Here is a 21037-nt window from a genome sequence, read left to right on the forward strand (position 1 = left end):
CTGCTATAGCGAGCAGCCCCCTCTGTTGGTCAAAATAAACAGCACATGATTAACCTTGTTGCCAGTAGTCTTCACAGTCCCAGTTCTATGGGGGTGCTTGAGGGTGCTAAGCACCCTCAAACAAAATTTAGAGCACCCTCAATTGCAGACCAGGGCCAACTACTGCCCACGGGTCGATTTATCATGAACGTTTTTTTATTAGAGCTTTCATTTATCTGGCTTTTGGACCTATCGTGAATCCACAAGCTTTTAAAATGCTCAGGGTTGCCAGATAATATATGCAACACCCCAATCAGAGATTTATACTTGCACAAAATGGAAATATTTCGCCTTAAGTCATACTTAATTTATGCAATCTGGCAACCATACATGTGAATGCATGTGCTTTCTCTCCACAAAAAACAAAAAACAAAAAAACAACAACTTAGCGCTCAATAGTGCACGGAGGGGACACGCGAGTAAAACCAAGTGAGAGAGGAATATATTTATTCTTTGTGTTATTTGTAAAATGCTGAAGTCCCTCACACCTGTATGTGAATGTTACTTTGGCAGTAATCATTTATCAGTGTCATGCAGCCTGTTTTATTCAGTGGTGTGCTGAATGGCGTGCCAAATGTTGACAAGACCCACATCATAACCCATGAGCATGTAAACAGGTTGATAATGTTCTGAGAATAAAACAAGTAAACGGGTCCACTTTGCGGCCAACATTAAAATAAGCTTTTAGAATCTCTTTCCTGAATATTGTATTTTACTTTTAAACCAGACTCCTGATATAGAGTGTTAAATTGAATACTAAATTACCACTGCATTGAAGTATGGTAAAATAATCAATTAATAATTTTATTCAGCTTTTATTCAGTTTTACTAACACATGATAGAAAGTATAGCAGCAAAACTTCAAGCAATTGCAGAATGATCCCATCAGTATACACTTCAGAACATTGTGCATCATTCATTGAGTGCATGAGGGCTTAAAAGATAAAACTATGCAGAACTTTTTATCTTCTCTGTTCCATGTTCTACTTAACGGCTGATGTGGCCCCAGAACCAAAATAATTGCACACCCCTGCTCAATTGAATATATAAGACTAATACTGTAAATTGGCAAGCAGATTTTCTTGAATACCAGCAAACACACAAAAATCCTTGCATTTTGTGAATGCACATCAAAACTTATAAACGTTTCAAATCAGTATGTCCTAATCTGCAGCTGCAGAATTTTGCTGTCATTTTCAGCAACAGATCATGGGGAAAAAAAACCCAGAAGCAATAAATGTTTTGTACATTAAAAAAACAAAGTTTTCTTTATGTTATGTAGCATTCAAACATGATTTAATCTATTAAAAAATTTGTAATTATGATACATCTCCACTTTATACAGAGCACCCTCAGTGATTTTGATCTGGAACTGGGCCTGAGTCTTCAATAGGGGCTTTCTTGCCATGTATTTTCACTTAGTGGACTGTTCTGAACGCACAATGAAAACGGGGACATTTCCGGGGACAGCTCCAGTGGGGGACAGACCGTCAAAAACCAGTGTTGTGTCGAAGTCTGTTCCCCCTGTGTTTCCCCTTTGTCGAAGTCTGTTCCCCTTATGTTTCGCCTAAGGTTAGTGTCGAAGTCTGCTCCCCCCATGTTTAATGTTTAACGGTGCTGTCGAAGTCTGTTCCCCCTATGTTTCCCCTTAGGTTAGTGTCGAAGTCTGTTCCCCATGTTCCCCCTTAGGTTAGTGTCGAAGTCTGTTCTACCTAAGTTAAATGTTTAATGGCACTACTGGGAACACTAACCTAAGGGGAAACATAGGGGGACCACTTTTTTATGGCTATTTAAGTATTTTAGTATCTGGTACCATGCAAATAATTTAACAAAAAAAAAAAAAAAAAAAAAAATCAATCAATATAAATCTAATTTATAGTCAATATTTATTACATTAATTAATGTTTAAAAGATGTCTAAAGAAACGAGCCCTAAAGAAGAAAACAGAATATGCAGTTACACAAAAATAGGGCTGTTTTTGAATTCGGATACTCGAGTGTTGAATGGAACCAACATTCCCAGTTGGCTTCACATAGCTTCAGTTTCAAACTATTCATAGCATGCATCATTAATCGCAAATACACTTTAAGACAGATACCCTGCAAGTCCACGACACATATTCAGCACAAAACACAACAAGGTCCGTGTCCTTAATCCGGCGGACTGTGCTATCCCATAATGCACGCGCGCATCGACTTGTTTATGGTGACGTCATGGCGCAGTCTTTTCAGTCTCTCTGGGTGGCGGCAGGCTGTCTGTCAACGCGTAGAACACGACTTAGAATAAAACACTAGAAACGCGCGACGTTAGCCCAAACATGAGTCCGCATTGCCGCTAAAGGTAAGAACGCTCTTAAATCTCACTTTGGAGCGCTTAAAATAATTAAGAGAGTAAACAGTCGTCGTTGTTAACTGTTAGCACAACGAAAAGCTGCAGCAAACAGGCCGATTATTATGAGTTTAATAACAGATTCTCATAACATCGCGATGGCCTCGCGATTTTGTTGTTTTTTATTTTTTTATTTTTTTGTTATTTATGGTTGAATTTATTTTAGAGAAGGTTGTTTACCATCAACTCTCTCCTTTTTTTAAATGAAAAATAAATTTTTGATAAATTTCAGTCGGGGTTTAGAGCACAACACAGCACAGTCTGCACTCTTAAAAGTATTTAATGACCCGCTATTGATTCAGGTAGTCATGCAGTTTTAGTTCTCCTTGATCTCAGTACCGCGTTTGACACCATAAATCACGACATCATTTTGAGGCGCTTAAGACAGTGGGCAGGGATTCAGGGGACTGCTCTTAAATGGTTCTTCTCTTATCTTAAAGATAGGACATTTTCTGTTGAACTAGAGGACTTCTCATCCTCCCCTGCGCCCATTATTTGTGGGGTTCCCCAAGGCTCAATCTTGGGCCCAGTCTTATTTTCTCTATACATGCTTGCTTTGGCCCAAATCTGTCAAAAGCATAATATTTCCTATCACTGTTATGCTGACGATACCCAGCTTTATCTTCCTTTAAAGCCTGGGGACAACTCTGCGTTAGATTCCCTTATCTGCTGTATAAATGATGGAAATTAATTTTCTTCACCTAAATGAATCAAAAACTGAAGTGATGGTGTTTGGTCCACCTGGCTCTACCAAACACATGATTAATGATGTAGACTCCTTAGCTTTTAAATTACACGACCAAGTTAAGAATCTTGGAGTAGTTTTTGACCCTGATTTAAAGCTTGATAAACACATCAATTCTGTGGTCAGAGGTGGTTTCTTTCAATTAAGGAACATTGTGAAATTGAAACCCTGTTTATTTTTTAAGGACATGGATGTTGTTATACATGCTTTTGTTTCTTCAAGATTAGATTACTGCAGTTCATTGCTCTGTAGCATTTCTCATACGTCACTGTCACGTCTGCAGTTAGTCCAGAATGCTGCTGCCAGATTGCTGACTGGGACAAAAAAAACACAACAACATATCTCTGGTGTTAGCATCTCTTCATTGGATTCCAGTCAAATTTAGGATTCAGTTTAAGATTTTATTATTTACTTTTAAGGGATTACATGGCATGGCCTCTCCCTATATTACGGATCTCCTTCAGCATCACACGCCTTCTAGACTACTAAGTTCTTCGCAGAGTTTACTTTTAAAGTGCCGTCTTAAGGCAAAGGGAGATCGGGCCTTTTCAGTAGCGGCTCCATGGCTTTGGAATAGCCTTCCACTACATATCAGGTCCTGTACATCAATGTTTTTAAATCTTATTTGAAGGCTCACCTTTTCTCACTTGCTTTTAACTGTGCTTAATGTGGGTTGCTTATCTTATTATGTGTTATTGTATTTTCTACATTCTGTATGTATATGATCCGTTTATGCTATAATGTGAAGCACTTTGGTCAACATTTGTTGTTTTTAAATGTGCTATAGAAATAAAATTGATTGAATCGAGACCACATGCGATCTCTAATAAGGAAGTGGCTTGTGACTGTCAAAGCATATAATCTGCAGAGTTATTCTCACACACCTTAATTACTACGCTTTATTTAAACTATGTGCTATCTAAAGGGGTTTCTATGAACACAATAAAATGTCAGTTAATTGCATTATTTTATTGCCTGTTATATTCTTAAATAAATGGCAATAAGGGGTGCCTGGTCAGTACTGGAATATATTTCATCTTAATTACTTTGAAAATATGGTATTCACTATCTAATTTAAACTTGGAAATAAACAGACAGTTTTAGGATTTTAATGTATTAGGAAGAAGAGTTGCACTATTTCTAGGTCACCAACAAGGTTGGGAGGGTTACTTCTTTATGTAATCCATTACAGATTACTTTAACAATCAGTAATTTGCTTCAAAAACTGCTTCAATCAGTAACAATCCAATTACAGCTATATGGAAGTAATGTAGTGAGATTACTTTTAATTACTTTTTGATTACCACAAGGGCACATATGTTAATAAAGTCAAGATAAAATCAACATGATCTCTAAAACTTTAAATTGTGCTTTGAATGCAAACAGAACATGTTTGAGTAATATTATGAGTACTGTTGTAGCTGTTATTATATCTAAGGAAAAGAAACATGTACACTGCACCCTACCAAGAAAACAGAACATGAGCTGAACAACTCTGTATTTTTAAAGAAATCAGGTGAGTTCTCTGTCTGCTACAGAAAAATAACATTTCTCATAATGCAAATATCAGAACAGATGCACTGAATTATGTCTTGGTTAACATTCAAATAAATCTGATAGGATATACCTCAGATTCAAAAACACTGAGTGTAATTCTACCATGTATTGCAGTTAGTGTAAAGGCAATTGTAATTTGCACTATTCATTAACTTAAGACTGTATTCAATAGTTAATCACACATTATCATCATCATCATTGTTATTATTGTCATAATAAGTGCTGGAGAGTGTTTTTCCTCTGCTTGCTCATGATCCAAAGTCAAACATCACCAGCTAACAGTTTATGGGTGATTTCTATTTTTATGTTTCTGTTTGAGGATTTTAAAGGGGGGGAGAAAAACTGATTCCAAAATGAAAACAAAATCTTGTTTTAAAGAATAGATCAAAACAGATTTAAACTTTGTGTATCTTTTCAATTACTTATTCCTAATTACTATAAGTATTACTGAATGTCTCCCTCACCCAGACATTTGAACTGTTCTCAACAATAATTTATCAAAATCAGATCAATTCTTCATTGAACTAAGAACTGGTATTTATGTGTACAATTTGGATTTGTTAATAATGATCAGGGATGCAAAATCATGAGAGGTGAAAAAGGAGAGAAAGTCATAGCAGGTTTTCCAGGGGTATTTTGTTCAGTTGATTTTTGTATTGTATTCAAAACTTTTTTTTCTTAAATGATGGTTGAAGTACTGTTCACCTGGGGGAGGGGTTATTTTTTCAGCTTCAATATGGGACAGAACAACATATAGGACGTCCTGGCTAATATAGTACAGTTCGCATTTGCAGCTATGTAAACCAGGAGATTTCTATGCCATACCAGCAATGATGCGCAAATCGTGTCATTATTGGCCGCTATTCCTGCTCCTGCCAAATGATAAGGCCACGGATTTCTTGAGCACTAAGGCTAACTCATTTTAACACATTTTAATATTAACTAATTTTAGCTAACCTAGCTAATGTGATTTCTGTGTGACTCTTATTACCTTCAAATTCTTAGGTCGTTGGATAATGAGAGCATCTTCACAGCTGGAAGGCATAAATTCCACTGAGCTTTAATGTTGTTTTGCTTTCTCTTTTAAAGAGCGAATAATGTTGAAATTTCCAAGAAAATAATGCATGTTCTTCCGTGGCCATCGCGATGAAGCAGCTGTTTGCCTTGAGAGCAGAGTGCTGATGTGAGACAGGTGTATTTGCGCATGCGACAGTAGGTGGCGCTCCTAACTCAAGTGAGTCATGAGAGAGAACCATAAGAGAACGCGCATCTAAACAATCTCTCACTCTAAACAAACAGCTGTCTGTATCATTTTGTCAGAAATTAAAACTTGTAATCCTGACAGTAATCCCAATTATTTTTAAATGTAACTGTAATCTGATTATGATGGTTTTTATGTAACTGTAACGGATTACAGTTACCTTATTTTTTGTATCCTGATTACCTAACACCATTACAAGTAATCCGTTACTCCCCAGGCCTGGTCACCAATCTACAGGAATGTTATTAGATTACGTAGTTTGTGATATTGACCATGTTAACTCAATGTCAAATTTCCTTCCATTGAAGCACACAAGATATTGTTTAGAACATTCTCAAAGGTTTGGCACAAAATCGTGAAGTTCAGCTTTAGTGCATGCTGTAATTAAAAAATAGTTATGCTGATGTAAAACAGAAGCATTTTCACTAGTGGTGTCAGACCTTCAAAACCATAACTTTGTTAATATCGTGAGTTGGCGACTGCCAGCAGCAAGGACTCAAAAGCTCACCTCAGTCCCAGCTCTCTGGCTATCAGTGTGCAGAGACTTCCAGGCGCCTCTCTTATCCTGTCACTCACTCCTTCCTGCAGAAAGGACCATGGAAAAAGACTGCTGTGGAAAAATTCTGACATGCTGCTTTGGTCTTGTTTTTAGGATCCAATGGGAAGACAGAGTCTGGCTAGGCACACACTGAAAGGCAGTGTTGAGAGTCACATGAGGATTTGAACAAGTAAGAGTATCCACCTGTATGTTCTGTGCCTATGACTGTCAACTTTTTTCCTGGAGAAAAGATCAATTGAACATAATTTTTAGGTTTTTGAATTGAAAAGAAAGGGCAGACATGATGCTATGCAATTAAATGTGATGTTTTCAAGGATTCATAGTCTGTAATTAGTCCAAGTCATACTGTCTTCTTGAAGGAACAATTGTATAGTAATTGTAAACTGTAATGGTGAGTCCTTTACCCCCAAAATGCTTGTTCCTTTCTGCCTCTCCTGAAATGCTCTCCGCCGTCTTTGATTTCGCTCAGTAATGGGCATCTCTCGCTCCTTAGTTACCATGGTGACTGCCCCCGTCTGACACAAACTGGGAGTGTAGCCTATGTGGAAGTATTTGTGGCAGGAGAGAGTGAGGCAGGACACAGCTGCACTTTCTAAAAATTTTATTATGTCGTCATCTTTGCAGTTCTGTTTATTATCGGTCTGCGTTTGTTGTTTTTTGTGAGGTTGGTTGATACGACTTTATTGATTGATTTTGGCCTGCTGCTCCTCTGGATTCTGGAATATTTTATTTTATTTCATTCAGCAAGGTGTTTAAGCCAGGCAGGTGATGTATTTAGTTGTAAATGTACATGTTTAAACACCTCTGTCACTTTCCTTTAGTGCAGTGAACCAAATGGGGCATTGCAGTACCCAAGTCATCTTCCTCATCCTGCTTCAGATCTTATGGACATCATCTAAAGGTAAAAAAAAAATTTTTTTTAAACATGTCAGTCTTCACTTGGTTCCTGAACTTTGTCTGTTTTGTTGTGTATTTTTTTTTCAGTAATATTATTAGTTGTAGTTTTAGTCCTAAATAGCCAGACGTTTGATAATCAGTAATTAAAGTCTGTTCCATATTGTATATTATTCAGGCCAAGAACAGCACGTGTAGACAGGAAAGTGACTAAACATGAACTGTTCTGCCTCCGCTTATTTTTTTAGTCATTAGGGCTAGGTAAAAAAAAAAAAAAAAAACAAATCTGATTAATACTGATTTGAACAATCCAGATATTGCTTCTTAAAATCGAAATAACCTTTTTGGTAATGTTGATTTTTGTATTTTTTATAGGAATAGTTCACCCAAAAATTTAAATTCTCTCATTATTTACTCACCCAGATGTGAATGTTTTTCTTTATTCTACAGAACAAATATGAAGATTTTCATAAGAATATCTCAGCTCTTGAGGTCCACACAATTAAAAAGAATGATTACCAAAACTTTGAAGCTCCAAAAAGCACATAAAGGCAGCATAAAGGTAATCTATATGACTCCAGTGGTTTAACTTGTGTCCTCTGAAGCGAACCAATCAATTTTGGGTGAGAACAGACCAAAATATAATTCCTTTTTCACTATAACATCTTGACATCAGCAGTCTCCTTGGTGATCATGATTTCAAGCTTGATTAAACTTACTAGCGCAATCTAGTGTGCTGCACATGCGTCAAGCACTAGGAGACTACAATGGCAAGATGTACAGTGAAAAAGGAATTATATTTTGGTCTGTTCTCACCCAAAATCGATTATGTTGCTTAAGCAGACATGGATTAAACCACTGGAGTCCTATGGATTACATTTATGCAGCCTTTATGTGCTTTTTGGAGCTTCAAAGTTTTGGTCACCATTCACTTTAATTGTGTGGACAGATATTCTTCTGAAAATTGTTTGTGTTCTGCAGAAGAAAGTAAGTCATACACATCTGGCATGAGGGTGAGTAAATGAGAGAATTTTTATTTTGGGGTGAACTATTCCTTTAAATAGCAATTTAACTGCGTAGTTTGGGCTTAGTTGTTAATTTTTAAAATGCATATTTTCACAATGTACATGTCCCCTGTATAATTTACAGCATTAGCTGAGAGAGAATTTATTTCATATGTCAGCAAAATTGAAATTAAAACTCAAATATACCCAAATGAATCAGAATCTAATCGAGAGCTTGTGAAATTATTTTTAAAATCCCTTATCCATTGATCACAAACAACTGTATAAGTGAGGGAAAAGGTGTGGGAACCTTAAAGAGTTCATAGTCAAACTTCCAACCACACATCTGAAGGTTGTTTATTGGTCTAGCTGTGTAGTTGTAATTTCATTAGGTCTCTCAGTGTCTTCTCCTGTAAGTGTGTCTCAGAGAGTATAAAACATGAATGCTGGGTTAATTGATCTGTGTCACTGATGCTCTTTGGCCCACATCCTATGTAGTCAATTTGTAAACTTGTCAGAGTTCAGTGTCACAGGAAATGAAGGCAGGGAGAAGGGAAGAAAACAGTCTCAGTTATCAGGTGGAAAGAGTCTCATCTGTGAGTTCTGATATCATCTGGTCTTCATTCATTCATTTCTTTGTTCCCAGAGTTTTTACAGCTGGTTGATCCGTGATTTCACCCAAAAATAAAAATTGTCATGTTGTTTAAAACCCATATTACTTACTTACTTCTGTGGAACAAAAAAGGAGATGTTAGGCAGTATGACAGCCTCAGTCACCATTCTCTTTCATTGCATCTTTTTTTCCATAGAATGGTGAAAGTGAATTGTCACTGAGGCTGTCAGTTCTTAACATTCTTTTGAACACCATCTTTTGTGTTGGAAAGAAGATAGAAACTCATATGGCTTTGGAACAATATGAGGTTGAGTAAATGGGTGAACTAACCCTTGAATTTAGGTTTTATTCTCTCTCCAGATGTTTCCATCGGCTGCATGTGTGTTGGCAGTGACTGTAATGAGCAGCAGTGTACAGGAGACCAGTGTTACACCTCTGTTATCATTAGCAATGATGTTACGACATTCAAACGTGGCTGCCTGATTGGACCGGAAAGCAAGCGCATGACTTGTTCTGCAACGCCCTCTGCTAGTCACGTCGTAGAATGTTGCTCCCAAAACATGTGTAATGCCAACGTCTCGAAAGATACCCTTCTTCGACTGCTACTGACAAGTAAGTCAGTACATTCCTGCTATTCAAAAATAGTCAACTAAACGAGATATTGACCTGTTTGGGGTTAGAATAAAGCAATAAGCCATGAGTGTTTAAGGGGTGGTGTTAAAGATGTCTAGCGATAAACTATTCAACTGCCAAATAATGAAGTACTTAATCTGGACTGTACACTATTTACTAAGTAAATTGGTGCATTAATATAGAACATTTTTTACACCACTTTTACACTGGATTCAGGCAAGTTTCATTACATTTAGCATCCAAGAGTTTAGAGTTCCTTTTGTTCTATGTAGGTTTGAACAGGGTGTGAATTACGGGGGTTTGGGGGGGTCTGACCTCCTGTCTGGTGAAAAAACAAAAAATAACCACAAAATTAACAACTGAAACGAGTGCACGTTTTATTTGTCAATCAGATGCACGTGGAAGTTGTGTTTGTTACTATAGCAACAAAAGGATGTGGGTGCGTTTTTTCTTTGTATCATCAGTAGCGAGTAGAAAGAAAAAGTTGTACATCCTGAGACAAAAAAAAAAAAAACCTAGCGATTTATGAACAAATTAATTTATGAAAAGCATTGTATGATTGCTGTATATTTAATGAATTGGTAACACATTGCAATATGGGTATGTATACTTTAACATGAAACAATAGTTAAACTAAGAATGAAAAATATTTTAAAAAGCTTTTTATACAGTGCATCCGGAAAGTATTCACAGCGCTTCACTTTTTCCACATTTTGTTATGTTACAGCCTCATTCCAAAATTGATTAAATTCATTATTTTCCTCAAAATTCTACAAACAGTACCCCATAATGACAACGTGAAAGAAGTTTGTTTGAAATATTTGCAAATTTATTAAAAATAAAAAACGAAAAAAATCACATGTACATAAGTATTCACAGCCTTTGCCATGACACTCAAAATTGAGCTCAGGTGCATCCTGTTTCCACTGATCATCCTTGAGATGTTTCTACAACTTGATTGGAGTCCACCTGTGGTAAATTCAGTTGATTGGACATGATTTGGAAAGGCACACACCTGTCTATATAAAGTCCCACAGTTAACAGTGCATGTCAGAGCACAAACCAAGCCATGAAGTCCAAGGAATTGTCTGTAGACCTCCGAGACAGGGTTGTATCGAGGCACAGATCTGGGGAAGGGTACAGAAAAATTTCTGCAGCATTGAAGGTCCCAATGAGCACAGTGGCCTCCATCATCCGTAAATGGGAGAAGTTTGGAACCACCAGGACTCTTCCTAGAGCTGGCCGCCTGGCCAAACTGAGCGATCGGGGGAGAAGGGCCTTAGTCAAGGAGGTGACCAAGAACCCGATGGTCACTCTGACAGAGCTCCAGCATTTCTCTGTGGAGAGAGGAGAACCTTCAAGAAGAACAACCATCTCTGCAGCACTCCACCAATCAGGCCTGTATGGTAGAGTGGCCAGACGGAAGCCACTCCTCAGTAAAAGGCACATGACAGCCCACCTGGAGTTTGCCAAAAGGCACCTGAAGGACTCTCAGACCATGATAAACAAAGATTGAACTCTTTGGCCTGAATGGCAAGCGTCATGTCTGGAGGAAACCAGGCACCGCTCATCACCTGGCCAATACCATCCCTACAGTGAAGCATGGTGGTGGCAGCATCATGCTGTGGGGATGTTTTTCAGCGGCAGGAACTGGGAGACTATTCAGGATCGAGGGAAAGATGAATGCAGCAATGTACAGAGACATCCTTGATGAAAACCTGCTCCAGAGCGCTCTGGACCTCAGACTGGGGCAACGGTTCATCTTCCAGCAGGACAATGACCCTAAGCACACAGCCAAGATAACAAAGGAGTGGCTCCGGGACAACTCTGTGAAAGTCCTTGAGTGGCCCAGCCAGAGCCCAGACTTGAACCCGATTGAACATCTCTGGACAGATCTGAAAATGGCTGTGCACCGACGCTCCCCATCCAACCTGATGGAGCTTGAGAGGTCCTGCAAAGAAGAATGGGAGAAACTGCCCAAAAATAGGTGTGCCAAGCTTGTATCATCATACTCAAAAAGACTAGAGGCTGTAATTGGTGCCAAAGGTGCTTCAACAAAGTATTGAGCAAAGGCTGTGAATACTTATGTACATGTGATATTTTTTTCTTTTTCTTTTTTCATTTTTTCTTTTTAATAAATTTGCAAAGATTTCAAACAAACTTCTTTCACGTTGCCATTGTGAGGTATTGTTTGTAGAATTTTGAGGAAAATAATGAATTTAATCCATTTTGGAATAAGGCTGTAACATAACAAAATGTGGAAAAAGTGAAGCGCTGTGAATACTTTCCGGATGCGCTGTACGTTGGCTTAAGTTAGTTTCTACATATAAAAAATGTATATCAAAATTAAAATAGTGATGTAACATCATTATGAAATAACATTAACTAAATGAATATAAAATGAACATTAACCAAGATGAACAAATGCGTGAAAAACATATTACATGAACGTGCATATGTTACCAATTACAAAATCAACAACCCCCCCCCATCCCCTCTGACCCTCCTGATGGTCAATGTGTAATTCGCACCCTGAGTTTGAATTAAATTGAGGCCAGGATTTTTTTATTTGTATAAATGTAAGTATATTTGATTGTGTCTGTGTCTTTGAGAAGGACCAGAGGGAGAGAAGGCTGTCCAGTACCGTGTGGAGATGTTGGTTCTCTTTGTGCTGGGGCCATTCGTGGTGCTGGGTCTTCTGTCTGTGCTGGCAGTGCTGGTGTGCCGTAGACTCCATCATGGGCATCTGGAAAGACTACATGAGTTTGACACGGAACAGGGGGCCATTGACGGGCTCATTGCATCAAACGTCGGGGACAGCACACTTGCGGTATGGATACCTGAAAATATGAGTAAAGCCGGGCCTTGTAACATGTCTCTCAGACCCTGTCCCAAAAGGTGCCCTCAGCCCTTGGGATCCTCCTACAAGTCCACACTGTGATAACGTAATGTTTTATTTTGGCTGTTGGTTAGTAGATCGCTGTATATTGCGCACCAGTGTGGGCTTTGCAAAAGGCTCCATAATAGGCACACTTGAGCTCCCTGTTTTACCATAAAATGACAGTTGAACGACCTATAGTCTTGTGGACTTCTCCGACATAAACAAATGGCCAAATGTGATACAGTAATGATAAAGCTGTTGCTGTGATTTAGCATTAGTAGTTCTTTTGTATTTATTCTTTTGCAATTAAGATAATGTCTGATCTGTCTTGTGTTGTTTCCTAGGATCTGATGGATCACTCTTGCACTTCTGGCAGTGGTTCAGGTCTTCCCTTCCTGGTGCAGAGGACAGTTGCACGGCAGATCAGCCTGGTAGAGTGTGTTGGTAAGGCAGATTTTAACACCAAGCCTTGTAGGACCTTCTCCTTTTGTGGTAAACACTTAAACAAAGAACAGATCGTTCATAAATCCCACAGAAATGCTACCTGCTCCACTAGCTGAGTATTATGAAATAATTATTAGGGCTTTTAAAATAGTGGAAACATCTGGAACTATGTGTAATTTCTGTCTGGAAAACCTGCCTTGAATTGCAGATGTATTTAATGGTGTATTTAATGATATTTGTGTTTGTGTAACCGGTCCTACTCGACCCGCTCTGAGCGGCATTTGAACTGGGGTCTCCGGCATGGGAGGCGGGCGCACTAACGAGGAGGCTAAATGATGAAGCTGATGATGAGGTTTACACACTGGACAGTAGGGATATGCTGAACTATTAATTTCACTGACGTTTAAACGGAAATTTTGATGTCGACTAGTCTAAAAAGAAACCTTCAGAAAACAGTCAAAAAAAATGTATACGACCCATTTAAAATACTTAATCTATTCCAAATCCAAAGCTAAATTCCACTGAAAAGGGGCATTTATCTGCAACATGCTTGCCTTGCATTATGATCATTGTACATTGAATATAAAACATGACATGCATTCACTGAAGCAACGCAAGCAAATATTTAACTGGCATATTTATTGAAAACAATTGAATGAATAATGCAGGACCAATAGAGCAACCCAGCCTGTTCTAAACAGAATTCACCACGTAAAAGTTACTTAACATATTAAAACAGTCAGGGCATTGTTAAGAAAAAAATGCGCTGAAAAGTTGTGCATATTTCACAGTGTGCAGTTGAGAATTAGCCATTGATCTAATATGACAGCTGTTCGGTAAATTACGATAACAAATAACAGTTAATATGTATTAAAAAAAGAAGTAGCCATAGGATAGAAAAAATAGGCCTGTGATGTAGCTTACATTAAACCTTATGTATTCTAAACATGATGTGCACACAGAATAAAAGTTAGTTTAACCCGTTAAGCAGTCAGCACCTCGTTGAAAATAAACAGTAATTTTCTAGGCTACTCAAAAGCATAAATTTTTTGATGAGCAAATTTAACACGTCGACATGGTTTGGTGAAAGATGGGACTTAACTCACCTGAGGCTGCTGTCCTGTGCTTGAAAAAGCCTGCACAGTGGAAAAATAACATACAAGCATGCACAGATGTAAAAAAAGACACAAATGTGAAAACATCCATAAGGACTTTCAAACGCTTGGAAATCCGGTTCCCGCACCACCACCGAAGTGATTTCATAACCACTTTGCTGAGTTTGCTTGTCTAGAGAGAGGACATTTTCCTGCATGCGCCGCGAGTGAGAGAGGGATGAAGCACACACAGCCTGAGGTGAAATGAAACTTTGTATCTGCTCCAGATATCCTCTTTTTAAAATAATATTTGTATTATTAATTCTATTTAGAATATATAACATTAATATGACAGTAATTTAAGCGCAGCCTCTTTAAAAATTATAAAGCCAAACGTAAATGTGTAAAAATGATGATCAGTTTAATGGGGGGAAATATTAACCAACTAGTAATTCCAGTGTCGACTAGCAGCATCAGAACTGTTTAGTCGGCTAGTCTCGCACATCCCTACTGCACAGCTACCTTCCAGCTGCCTACCATTACACTCACCCCCCTAAACCTCACTCTTATCCGGGTCACGGCACCACTGTAACCGGTTCTGCTCGACCTGCTCCGTGTGGGATTCGATCTGGCGTCTCTGGCATGGGAGGCGGGTGCGCTAACGAGGAGGCTAAAGGCTACAGCCCCTAGTGTCAGTCGCTAGTGCACCTCTTGAGGCCAGGGGAGTGAGGTTTACACACTGCACAGCTACCTACCAGCTGGCTACCGTTTCGTTTGCTATGTCTACAGGTAAGGGGCGTTATGGGGAAGTGTGGAGAGGACAGTGGCAAGGGGAGAATGTAGCTGTGAAGATCTTCTCTTCTAGAGACGAGAAGTCATGGTTTAGAGAGACAGAAATATACAACACCGTTCTACTAAGACATGAAAATATATTAGGTGAGTCAGACCTCTTTATTTCTGTCTGTGTCTATTAAAAGGAAATGTCTTTTTTTTTTTTTTTTTTTTTTTTATAAATGCTATGAAGTAATAAACTCTTCCTGTTTCTGCAGGGTTCATGGCATCTGACATGACCTCCCGAAACTCTAGCACTCAGCTGTGGCTCATCACACACTACCATGAGAACGGCTCTCTCTATGACTACCTGCAGCGTGTTGCTGTGGAGATGGCAGATGGCCTGCACATGGCAGCGTCGGTTGCCAGTGGACTGGTGCACCTGCACACAGAGATCTTTGGCACTGAAGGAAAACCAGCCATCGCTCACAGAGACCTGAAGAGCAAGAACATATTAGTGAAGAAAGATCTGCAGTGCTGCATCGCTGACCTGGGTACTTTTTTTTTACAGATCTCTGCTGTTGTTCTCTCAAAGTGTTTAGATTTTGAACCATGAATTACATTTTCTTTAAACGGAACACAGCCAACAACTTTCACTCAGAAATGAGTTTCTGAATATGTGGGCATCATTCGCTTCTCTTCCTAGTTAATCTTCTTTCTCTGTCCTTCTGTCTCTCTGTAGGTCTGGCAGTAACTCACACTCAGTCAGATAATCAGCTGGATGTGGGAAATAATCCAAAAGTGGGAACCAAGCGCTACATGGCTCCAGAGGTGCTGGATGAGACCATTCAGACAGACTGCTTCGATGCCTATAAAAGGGTGGATATCTGGGCCTTTGGGTTGGTGCTGTGGGAGATTGCTCGTCGAACCATCAGTAACGGTCAGCTCACTGTATTCGCTCAAACTAGCTGCATTTTTACATTAGAAATATTCCATGTTTGCAGTACTATTTATATTTAAATGGCTTGTTCACCCAAAAATGAAAATTCTGTCATTTACTCACCCTCATGCCATCCCAGATGTGTGACTTCTGCTGAACACAAAGATTTTTAGAAGAATATCACAGCTCTGTAGGTCCATACAATTCAAGTGATCAAGCCAGAACTTGAAGGTCCAAAAAGCACATAAAGGCAGCATAAAAGTAATCCATAAGACTCCAGTGGTTAAATCCATATCTTCAGAAGCAATATGATAGGTGTGGGTGAGAAACAGATCAATATTTAAGTCCTTTACTATAAATCTCCACTGTCGCATTATTTGTTTAATGGCGATTTGCAATTTTTGTGCTTATTGCCACCTACTGGGCAGGGAGGAGAATGTATAGTAAAAAAGGACTTACATTTTGAACTGTTTCTCACCCACACCTATCATATAGCTTCTAAAGACATGGATTAAAACACTGGAGTCGTGTGGCTTACTTTTGTGCTGCCTTTATGTGATTTTTTTTTTGGACCTTAAACGTTCTGGCCACCATTCAATTGCATTGTATGGACCTACAAAGCTGAAATATTCTTTTAAAATTCTTTGTTTGTGTTCAGTAAAAGAAAGTCATACACATATGGGATGCCATGAAGGTGAGTAAATGATAAGAGAATTTTCATATTTGGGTGAACTATCCCTTTAAGAACAACACGGATATAGTACAAGATCATATTCGTAAGTGAAATACTTGTGAGAAGTATTTAGATATCACACTTGATATAATTGGATGAATGAATGTTCTGTGACTTTTTTAACATCTGTTGTGAACATATAGGAATTGTAGAGGAGTATAAGCCACCATTCTATGACCTTGTGCCTAATGACCCCAGTTTTGATGACATGAGAAAGGTGGTTTGTGTGGAGCAGCAAAGGCCGTTCATTCCCAACCGCTGGTTTTCAGATCCTGTAAGTACTGATAAGACATCTGTTTAACTGATGTAGGATTTAACGTCTGATAATGTGGCAGAAACGGAGATAATCTTAATTTTACAGCCAAATTAAAGTAGTTGCTGTATCTGGTCTTGTTTGTCTTTCCACATGGAGACCAAATGCCCCTACAAATACAGTAAAACCTGAAAACCCTTCATTGTGGTTCTACCTTGTTGTCCAAATATGCAAAACAGCTTCATAAATGCACTAAATAATGTCTTATTTCACTATAGTTACTATATTTATCTTAATACAAGAACATTAGATGTCGATGTTAGGTCCTCCGCATGATGTAAGAATCAATGTATTTGTGTGTGTGTGTGTGTGTGTGTGTGTGTGTGTGTGTGTGTGTGTGTGTGTGTGTGTGGTCACAGACACTGTCTGCTCTGGTGAAGCTGATGAAAGAGTGCTGGTACCAGAACCCCTCAGCCCGACTCACTGCCCTGCGCATCAAAAAGACTCTGGATAAAATCCACAGCTCTCTAGAGAAGGGCAAAACCGACTGCTGAGGAGAGAAGAGTAGAACTACTGACCGATGCCCACTCATTAAACACACACACTGTGTGTCGCGAGACCTTTGGATTCACTGGCATCTGTCCAAACTTCTTCATGCTGTTTAATCGCTTTTTGTTCTTCCTGTCCATTGGCCTAAAAGCATCTTTTTATGGAAAACTGTCTCAACAATGTCTCTCTTATGGGTTGTTCTTTGTTTCCCCACTGACCCCTGTTTGACCACATTTTCCCTCCAGAAGCTTACATAAAGGAGAACAACACTTCAAAACTATGAAGACCTTTTATCTTTAAGGAATTTTGTTTTACGTGGTTTGTCTAACAGGCCTTTGATTGAACCCTCTCTCATGGATGTGTTTTCTTAACACAATCACATTGTCTATTTAACCATTTGAGAACCTCTAAGGTATTTACTTTTTAAAACAAAGAGGACAGATACACACTAAAATGCAATCATTACCCATAGTCTTTGCATGTTTCTTAATAATTCTGGAAGAACTTCATAGATGTGATATCACTTTTCGAGACTGCTTTTAGAAATCTGAGCTTCTCAAAGGTCATTGTGCTGTCTTGTATACAAGTTGAAATCTGTGACTCTGATCATGTAACAGTTAAGAGTTGCTGAGTTTGCTTTAGTGGTCGTGGAATTACAGCTGTACTTGTGTTATAAAACTCTGTTACAAAACGCCACAATGTAAAGTAGAGAACGAGAGACTAATATCTTTAATTAGGCTCATTAGATAAGAGTTGGTTAAAGGGAAGAACAATTGTCACCTTTTACTCACCCTGTTTTACCAAACTGATACAATTATCTTCTGTGGAATACAAAAGATGTTTTGAAGAATGTGCACACAGCTAACCCCCCCCCCCCCCCCCAAACACAGTGACCAGGGACTGTCAAGTTCCAAAAAAGACAAAGAAGCACCATAAATGTAGTTTGTATGATTTTTTTTTCTGTTGTTTGTAGTTGAGTTGACTAGAGCCTTTTAATGCAGTGAAATGCTCTTATCTACCTGTCTGTCCACAGAAACCTGGGGTCATGGGATTATTTTAGATTTGACTTGTAAATTGTAGTGGCTAAACATATGTGAAATCACGCAAATGTGCAATTAAGGTAAATCTGGAGCGCTTTCAATATAAGCACACCGAACCAAACTCGGAGCACATCTGTCACTCAGTTCACCAGACAGATAAAATTTGTGTGTATCGAGCGCAATACCATTATGAAAACACTAAAAACCTGTGCAATACATTACACCGACCCTTGTTATATGTATTCAAGAAAGCACTACAAAGACAAAACAGCTGCGCTTTCAGACTATTTATTTAATTAAATCGTAACCCTCATGTTCATCACTGTCATCATGATTTTGATTTTATTTCGATTAATCATTCAGTCCTAGAACAAACTAAAATGTATTTTGCGCTAAAAAATCTTTCCCTACATCACAGTTCTCAAATCTCATTCACACTTCTGCAGATTTCTAAACTTGGCACATCTCGTTACATCGTGTTATTGCATCATATGAAATTATATGTGCATCATGAATGAGATTTAAGAGCTTCAGCAGAGGGGAAGATTTTCAGTGATTAATGGCTTAGATTTTGGTCTGTTCCTCGCACAAAGCGATAAAATGTCTTCAGAAGACTTGGAAAGTAACGTACAAGTAATTTTATGCCTTTTTTTTTTTTTTTTTTTTCATCCTTGAGCTCCCTAGTCATGTATTATTTCATTGTATGGGAAAGAAACGAGTTGAGAATTACATAAAATCTCATCCGTTGTTATCCACAGAAGAAAAAATGTCTTATAAGTTGACGTGAGAGTGAGTGAATGATGACATGATAGTCTGGTCATGTTCAAGCACCCAGTGAGGGCTTTGACACAAGGCCTTTCTAACCTGATATGGAGACTGGACTCCATGAATTTTATGCCTCTATGCCTGCCTGACAAAAAGCCATCATAGCACTTGTGCTTTTTTTGTAGCGGTTTCTCTTCTTTGGCTCGCTCTCTTTTCTTCCAGTCTAATTATTTCTCTGTCTCTTTTGCCCTCACCGGCATGCATACTTGAGATGTTTCTTCACTGACAATCAATGGCTGTCCAGTAGGGCCTGAATTTTTTCTAATGTTACGCTTGAATCCCTAATTTTGAGTTTTCAAGGCGACGTGTCAACACAATTAACAAAGCTAGTCGTCTTAAGCAGACTCTGATTTTGTGAACTTGCATAGTCTATTTGTTTGCTCTCATGCTTTTTTTTTTTTTTTTTTACACTTTTGTATCCCACTTTCAACTTATGCCATAAACTGAGGGAATGCGAATGATTTTTTTCTAACAACTTTGTCAATTATTTAAAAGTGCAAAGTCACTCTTGCGTAAGATTTATGAGGTTCACTAAGGAAACAAAATCTTGATTTACATGTCCCAAGTCAAAATGATTTGTCTGTGTACATAACTTTTGAGTTGAGTGGAATTGTACAATTATACGTTTTAAATGGGAAATGTTTTGAAGAATATTTTACAAAGCTTAGGAAATAGTTTTTAAGTAGATTAAACGCTAAGTGAGATGGCTGCCTTCTGCTTAACGCTGGTAACTTTTGCTCTCCCCAAAAAGACTGAAACGTTTACTTATTGGTGTATTACCAAGGCATTTGTGTAGGAATTCAACTACAGGAATTTGCATTGTGAACTGTGAATATATGCTGTAATGAAGAACCCATATTTATGACACAAAAGGAACATAAAACGTAAGACTCAATTATGAATTTCGTATCTCAGGTCTCTTTGCTTTAAGAGTGTTACGAGACCGATATGATTTAATCGCATTCTTCGTCACATCTTTACCTACTAGCCCTTGTATTTTACAAAAGGTTATCAATGCAGAAAGAAAGCTTTCTTTTGAACTGGACATTACAAGAACTGTATTGCGGATTATCATGCATCTGTCTATGATTTTTCCTGTATAGGGAGACTAGCTAAATGAGGCCTTATGAAAGGTTCCCAATTGGTTGACTCTGCTGGGAAATGGCCTCCTTCTCTGCAGTGATGTTTACAGGACATCTTCAGCCTCTCTATGATAAACTAGTGCTTTGTAGCTGGACCTGCTACTGGCTGAAGGAGACTGACACTGAATCAGTCTTGTACCCCTTAGTAACTGTCTTACAAACAAGAAAAAATACAGGTGCTGAAATAAGCTTAGAAGTTTCATAGCTTGCTTTCATAGATTTGAACTGGAAAGGAATTTGAGGTTTTACATTTAGCCGGATGCAAAAATCCTTTATGAATCTTAATGAATTTATTTGGAAAGGAGGTACTGTATACAAAAACACATTTTTTTATGCCAGAAAAGAGGCATCTGCCACACTGTTAACCAAAATAATCTTTATTGTCTAAATTAATTTAACAGCTTATTGTTGGTAAGGATTGTTGGACAAAATCTGATGTATTTACGTGATAAAAAATCAAATCTCACGCTGGGCTTTTATTGGAACAATACAGTGCTTTCATGTCTCCAACTATTTATCTTTTGCCTATATTCTCATTTAATGCGGACATGGCTCAATCATCACCAACTATTGTCAGATTCTTCAACAATCATGGCTAAAAAAAAATAATAAAGACTGATTTAATGAGATACTGAGCTTGATCCATTACTTTCCATGCTATCTATTCATATG

General features: G+C 38.3%; 1 protein-coding gene across 3 annotated transcripts; it reads left to right on the forward strand.

The window, feature by feature from the left end:
• The first annotated feature begins 2269 nt into the window (after positions 1 to 2269).
• On the forward strand, positions 2270 to 20994 carry LOC127441920 (activin receptor type-1-like). 3 transcript variants are annotated; one of them, XM_051699488.1, is made up of 12 exons: positions 2283 to 2379; positions 3592 to 4688; positions 6643 to 6718; positions 7371 to 7450; positions 9403 to 9672; positions 12309 to 12523; positions 12919 to 13018; positions 14902 to 15048; positions 15162 to 15437; positions 15626 to 15823; positions 16700 to 16830; positions 17229 to 20994. In XM_051699488.1, exons 4-12 carry the CDS (start codon positions 7384 to 7386, stop codon positions 17361 to 17363), a joined length of 1539 nt encoding a protein of 512 aa, XP_051555448.1. In that variant the 5' UTR covers positions 2283 to 2379; positions 3592 to 4688; positions 6643 to 6718; positions 7371 to 7383; the 3' UTR covers positions 17364 to 20994. The 3 variants fall into 3 exon arrangements, with proteins under 3 accessions (XP_051555447.1, XP_051555449.1, XP_051555448.1); XM_051699487.1 differs by lacking the exon at positions 3592 to 4688 and having other exon boundaries at positions 2270 to 2379; XM_051699489.1 differs by lacking the exon at positions 3592 to 4688 and having other exon boundaries at positions 2270 to 2379; positions 9421 to 9672.
• The last annotated feature ends 43 nt before the right edge of the window (positions 20995 to 21037 follow it).

This window comes from Myxocyprinus asiaticus, chromosome 6 (assembly GCF_019703515.2).
Source record: "Myxocyprinus asiaticus isolate MX2 ecotype Aquarium Trade chromosome 6, UBuf_Myxa_2, whole genome shotgun sequence".
Classification (NCBI taxonomy): domain Eukaryota; kingdom Metazoa; phylum Chordata; class Actinopteri; order Cypriniformes; family Catostomidae; genus Myxocyprinus; species Myxocyprinus asiaticus.

Excerpts from the sequence above, each read along its gene's own strand:
- LOC127441920 (XM_051699487.1), top strand. The coding sequence starts at position 7,384 with ATGGGGCATTGCAGTACCCAAGTCATCTTCCTCATCCTGCTTCAGATC. Across the intron at positions 15,049-15,161 it reads AAGACATGAAAATATATTAG|GGTTCATGGCATCTGACATG; the intron begins GTGAGTCAGACC and ends CTGTTTCTGCAG. Across the intron at positions 15,824-16,699 it reads TCGTCGAACCATCAGTAACG|GAATTGTAGAGGAGTATAAG; the intron begins GTCAGCTCACTG and ends GTGAACATATAG.